The 6,176-nt window shown below is 53.8% G+C and overlaps 1 protein-coding gene across 1 annotated transcript in view; it reads left to right on the top strand.

The window, feature by feature from the left end:
- FAM234B (family with sequence similarity 234 member B) overlaps positions 1 to 6,176 on the top strand; it is a 39,928-nt gene that overhangs the window by 27,552 nt on the left and 6,200 nt on the right. Inside the window, exons 6-10 of the mRNA XM_045293261.1 lie at positions 1,156 to 1,303; positions 1,632 to 1,773; positions 2,683 to 2,826; positions 2,983 to 3,064; positions 4,648 to 4,803. Coding sequence (XP_045149196.1) covers positions 1,156 to 1,303; positions 1,632 to 1,773; positions 2,683 to 2,826; positions 2,983 to 3,064; positions 4,648 to 4,803 — 672 coding nt within the window. The remainder of the gene's footprint in view (positions 1 to 1,155; positions 1,304 to 1,631; positions 1,774 to 2,682; positions 2,827 to 2,982; positions 3,065 to 4,647; positions 4,804 to 6,176) is intronic.

Here is a 6,176-nt window from a genome sequence, read left to right as displayed (position 1 = left end):
CATTCCCTGGGGACCTTGCTGCTCCATTCCCTTGCTGTTCCGCTGCACTCCCCCAGTGCTTTGCTTCAATGTGGTGGGATCAGATCGGGTGCAATTCCCACACTGTGTCTCTGGTGTTGTCCACCGCAGGGCCATGGGTCAGTGAGGGGCATCATGTCTCATAGTGGGGCTGGCCATGTGGTCCTCTCTGTGTCTGGCTGTTCTATTTGGGGTCATCATCCTCAAGGCCTGGTGGGCCAGGATGTGCTCCAGTCTCTCCTCCTCCCCCGTCATCTGCAACCGGTTTGTTGTTTTTTTTAAGGGATTCTGTCTCTGAAAGAAAATCTGACAGAGCAAGGATCATATAACTGACCTGCAGGCCCAATCCAGCCCACTGCCCAGCTCTGTCATTAAAGTTTTATTGGGACCCAGCCACGCCCGCTCATGCACGTATCGGCAGTGGGTTCAGTGGCGGAGGGGCGGTGACTTGCAGAGCCTAAAACGCTTGCATCTCGCCTCTCACAGAAAAAGTTTACCAATGTATTGTGGCATAGTAGGTTCTTAGTTGGACTACTAACTGCAGTGTCAGCAGTGTGAAACCACCAGCTGCTCTGCTGGAGAAAGATGAGGCTTTCTCCTGTAAACAGCTACAATCTCAGAAACCCATAGGAGCAGGTCTCCTCGGCCCTGGAGGGTCAGTGTGAGTCGGACTCAACCTAATGGCAGTTAGTTTGTTGTGTTTTTGTTTGCTGGACAGAAGCTTGGTCATGGCTAGGCCAGGCCTCTAATGCTATGGTGGGAGAGCACTGTCCGGATCGATTCTACTTGGTACCAAACGTGACTGGACATTTCTGGGTATCGGAGTGTAGGGCAGGGAACCAGCCATCCCTGTTTAGCCTTGCATGAGAATTTGTGCCCCCGGACCCTGTTCAGTCGGAGTCAGTGGTGCTTCAGAGAAAGTGGCTGAGTCCCCATAAAGCTGCCCTTTGCCGGTCCCCAGCCATAGGGCATTTGCTTGCCTTCTTACTTCTAGACAGAGAGAGAGAGGCCGCTTTGGCTTCGTGTCACTCCCACTTTGGGAAGTGTTTATTAGCCCTTGGCAGAACTGTCTGGAGTTGCTATTTGATCAAGAAACTGCAGCGTTTCTGTTAACCCCATCCCTTTTCATTTCCTTAGCCCGATCTGTGCTTTCTGCTGGTATCTGGCCGGACAGGGAGTCCGGTGGGCCGAGCTGTGAAGTATAACATCGTGGGTGTGGGGAATCTGATTGGGCCACAGCTCTACATCACCACGAACGGGGCGGTCTACATCCTGTTTGGCTTTGGTAAGAAGCAAGGCTGGTCCTTGTCCCTATTGCCCATTGTCACCGCTGGGTCAGAGGGAGACAGGATGGAAGCTCAGAAACTGCTCACACCATCCTTTCGTCACGTCCTCCTCTCATTCTTGCCACCTGATGCAGGTGGAGGCAGCCCTCCATGCCTTCCCCAAGGAGCAGGCCCCTGTCCAGCGCCTGTCTCCCCAGCTCCCACCCACTCCATGGCCGGGGGGCTCCATCAGGTCATCTCCTCAAGCTCTGTGTCTCGCTCAGAGCCTCAGGCGGAGGTTGGTGTCTGAAAGCTGCCTTCTCAGCCTGGGCTTTTTTGTGGTGCTAGGTAATATCCAAGCTGTCGCCCTGCGGGACATTTTCATTCAGGCCCAAAACCGAGACAGCCCACCACCTTCCCTGCAGCTGGAGGAGCCCGAATGGGAGAAGCGGAGATCCATCAACCTGTCGGAGCTCATTGACGTCTACGGGTAGGGCAGGCGCCTATGCCTGTGCCAGGGGCTCTCTTGGCTTGGTTGGGCTGGTTAATATGGGGGCAGAGGTGTGCAGGTCTTAATATACCATCTCGCAATCTGGGTAACGGAAGGGAGAAGTTCTTTCTTGGTCACCACGCTGTGAGATCACTTTGTAGAATTTCCCAGTCGGTGTGGGGAGAAGATGACTGGGAGTCAGAGAGGTTTCTGTAAAGTCGCTCTTGGTAAAGCCATGCTGAGGTGTCTGCCCTCATGGCTTCCCTCCGTTATGGGTACATTTTCTCTTATTACAGCATCATTGTGGCCGAACCAAAGGCAGCAGCCGTGGAACCTTATTTGTCTTCCTTACCTGTTCCTTAACTCAAACCGTGTAGCTTCTTAAACACGGTCGGTTTTACCAATGGAAATCCAGGTCTACACCATCATTTTCTGTCCTTTCCTATCAGAAATTTCAGACCATTCATTCCTCTGGTTTTTTAGCAGGATCATGTCGCTGTGGATTTGACAGATACCGAGCAGAGCGGTCCTTTTGTACAGATTCTCTGATGAGTGTAACTGCAAGCAGCTGTCCAAACTAGCCGACGATTTCAGGCCCGCTGTGTGGTGGTCGTGGCTTAACCTCCACCTGCCCCTGGCTCCGCTGCCTCTCTGAGTATCCTGCGGGAGAGGGAGGGCACCTTAGCACCTCTCCAGAGTTCCTTTTGAACGTGCCTGGAATGAGCTAGGGATGCTTGGCTTCTAAGGGTCCGGAGAACGAGATTCAGTTGGAGGACAGCATCCCCCGCTCTTGATAGACAACACTGGGAAGCCCGTGTGGGAATGCAGACAAACATGCACACTGTGGGGACAAGTAGTTCCGGGTCCCACCCCAGTCAGAGACTAACTGCTGGGCCCTGCTTGCTTCAGCGATGGTGTGGAGCTCCTCCAGATGGTGAAGGCCCCGGACGCCAACTGCAGCGACCTCCTGATCACCACGAGACAAGGCCTCGTCTTACTTCGGGGGCAAGATCTTACACCTTACTGGACACTGAGCCTTCCAGGCCTGCACAGGTTGGCACATCTGCTGTTTGAGCCACTGCCTGTGCTTCCAGAATGCCTGTGAACGCTTGTCTGGTATCGGGCGGGGGCCAGAGAAAGGAGGGTGAGAGGTCCTTGTGTGCCCGCTTCCCTGCTCACTGTTGATGTCGCATTCTGCCTCCTTTGCAGCCAGCCGACCCCTGGGTATTTCACTGATGACCAGACCGTGGACTTCCTTCTGCAGACCCAGGGCGGAGTCGGCATGAAGAAGGTAACCCCTGGGCACTCGAGTCCAGCAGCCCAGGCCTGCAGGACACCCTCGCGTGCTGCCCTTTGATAGGCCTGCAGAGGACAAAGAGCCTAAAACACAACCCTTTCCCTCAAAGAACTCAATGCCTGGCGAGGTGGATAAAATGGAAACTTAAAGGAAAATAGAATAACCATTCAGGTCTATTGCGTTGGAAGTTTTTCTGGGATAACCTCCTTCCCATGCAGGGGTTTCTTTTTTGAGATAAATAATTTACTCTTAAACACAAAACAAGAAACCTGCTGCCATCAAATCGATTCCAGCTCACAGCAGCCCTTTGTAAGGTTTCCCCGGTTTATAAACCTTTATGGGAGCAGACAGCTTTGGCCTTCTGCAGAGCTGCGGGTGGGTTTGAACCACCGACTCTGGCGCGTTGTCCAACACTTATCCAGCAATGGCACTAGGGCAGTTTTACTTCCTATGAGGCCTTGTAACATCTCTTGGTGACGAAAAGCAAGCCTGAGTAAATGAAATGCTGGCGTCCACCTTGAGGAGGTCAGAGAAGCCTGGCCATCTGTGGTGGCAAGGGTGGTGGTGGGAGACTTCATGAAGGCGAGTGGCGGGGCGAGCAGGGCCTTCGACGTTCAGTGCTAGAGGAGGAAGAGACGGAAGGAAGGATGTGCTGGCCGGAACCATCCGGACTGGAGACCCCGAGACAGAGCGGCGGCGTTGTCTTTGGTGCTCCCGGGAGGGTCGAGGGGAAGGGAGGGGGTGTAGGTTGGGCAGAGTCGGCAGGCTGAGCCTTTCAGAACCAGCCTGTAATCTTGGTCAAATGACGTAATCTCGCCACTTCTGCATCGATCACAGAGGGATAACAATATCGCTCACCTTCAGACGGCTGTGGTGACAGCTGAATGAAATAATCTGGGTAACCAAAACCAGAGCCGCTGCCGTCCAGTCGGTGCTGACTCATAGTGGCCCTATGGGGCAGGGTAGAACTGCCCCTGTGGGTTTCTTTACGGGAGTCGAGGGTCTCATCTTTCTCCCGCGGAGTGACTGGTGGTTTCTAACTGCTAACCTTGTGGATAGGAGCCCAGTGCGTAACGATGAGGCCCCCAAGGCTCCCGTGTGTGTGACAGCGTGTCATTTTGTACTGTGGTATCACTAGACTCCAGCCTCTGCCAAGACTGCCGGGGGAATCTTGAAATTGCTGGTCTGCTTTTCATTCTCTGCTCGTTCAGACGTTTTTCTCTGCCAGGTGGCACCGAAGGCTCTGAGCCTCCTTTCGCTTACCCGTTGAAGGTTGAAGATAGGGGAGGCGGGCTCATGAGTCATCATGGCCCCTTCGCACTCCAGAGTTCTGTACTTTTTCACTTCTCTTACCAGAGAACAAGAGCTGCAGAAATTTGGACCTGGTCCCTAGCCTTATACTACTTTCTGAGCACCCAGTTAGCTTACATCTGAGAAGTTCCGCCTGTCAACACGTGTATTATTCCAGTGTCTGTGTTTGTTTCGTTCTGTTTGTGTTTGGAGGGGTGTGCGTGTTCATGATCCGGGCCTCTTGCTTTCCCGAGGACTGACTGTGCCCACTGTCTTCTGTCCTGCAGATGATGGTGGTCGATGGCTACTCTGGCTCTGTCGCCTGGAGCTACAGCGTCCAGTGTCACATGAAAGAAATGCCAACCAGCTCAGCAGTCACTTCGGACCAGAAGTCTGTCTTCCTCTTCTGGGCGGAAGGGCTCTCGGCTGAGTCTCGCAAGCCTGTGAGTGCGGCCGCCTGGAGTGTGTTCACTTGGTCAGAGGGCAGCCGCCCTGCAGCCTGGCCTGGGCCTGGGTTGGTGTTTGACCAGCTGTGCTTTCGAGTGGTTACAGCTGGAAATCAGAACAGCACTCGTGGGAAAAGCAGGCGTCTTGCCTCCTCCTGAGCTATCCCTACATGCCTTTGCCCTTCCCCGGGCAAGCGAGAAGGTGGGACTCCCTTTTACTTTGGCCGGTGCGGGAGGTGACCTTCATCAAAGGTGACATTCCAGTTGGCGTCGAAGGACAGCAAGGGTTTCAGTGTGTGGAGATGTCGCTCTGGAGGACGGTGAGGCTGTCTAAAGGGGAACTCATCTGACCAGCCGAAGGCAGAGTGCGCAGTGTGGGGCAGGTGAGGTGGATAAAGCTGGCAGCCCTGGCCTTCCTGCCGGGACCGTGGCCTCCGTTCTGTAGGCAGTGAGGGGGGGGGGGGGTTGGCTCTTGTCTAAGGTGACCAGACGTCCCGATTTTTAACAATTTTTCCTGCGTCCCGCAGCGTTTTAAAAAAGTCCCTAATTTTTGGAAAGAATGCACGACAAGCTAGGGTCTACGGTTTTCGGCTGCCATGTGGCTATTTCGCCAGGATATGAGTTTTATCAATGGTGTCACACCCTCGCGTGCTGCCCTTTGATAGGCCTGCAGAGGACAAAGAGCCTAAAACACAACCCTTTCCCTCAAAGAACTCAATGCCTGGCGAGGTGGATAAAATGGAAACTTAAAGGAAAATAGAATAACCATTCAGGTCTATTGCGTTGGAAGTTTTTCTGGGATAACCTCCTTCCCATGCAGGGGTTTCTTTTTTGAGATAAATAATTTACTCTTAAACACAAAACAAGAAACCTGCTGCCATCAAATCGATTCCAGCTCACAGCAGCCCTTTGTAAGGTTTCCCCGGTTTATAAACCTTTATGGGAGCAGACAGCTTTGGCCTTCTGCAGAGCTGCGGGTGGGTTTGAACCACCGACTCTGGCGCGTTGTCCAACACTTATCCAGCAATGGCACTAGGGCAGTTTTACTTCCTATGAGGCCTTGTAACATCTCTTGGTGACGAAAAGCAAGCCTGAGTAAATGAAATGCTGGCGTCCACCTTGAGGAGGTCAGAGAAGCCTGGCCATCTGTGGTGGCAAGGGTGGTGGTGGGAGACTTCATGAAGGCGAGTGGCGGGGCGAGCAGGGCCTTCGACGTTCAGTGCTAGAGGAGGAAGAGACGGAAGGAAGGATGTGCTGGCCGGAACCATCCGGACTGGAGACCCCGAGACAGAGCGGCGGCGTTGTCTTTGGTGCTCCCGGGAGGGTCGAGGGGAAGGGAGGGGGTGTAGGTTGGGCAGAGTCGGCAGGCT

The sequence above is a fragment of the Echinops telfairi genome, unplaced genomic scaffold (assembly GCF_000313985.2).
Source record: "Echinops telfairi isolate 266 unplaced genomic scaffold, ASM31398v2 ScPeMD7_1957;HRSCAF=2489, whole genome shotgun sequence".
NCBI lineage: Eukaryota > Metazoa > Chordata > Mammalia > Afrosoricida > Tenrecidae > Echinops > Echinops telfairi.
The sequence above is the reverse complement of the archived record's forward strand: the minus strand, read 5'-3'. Positions and strand labels throughout refer to the sequence as shown.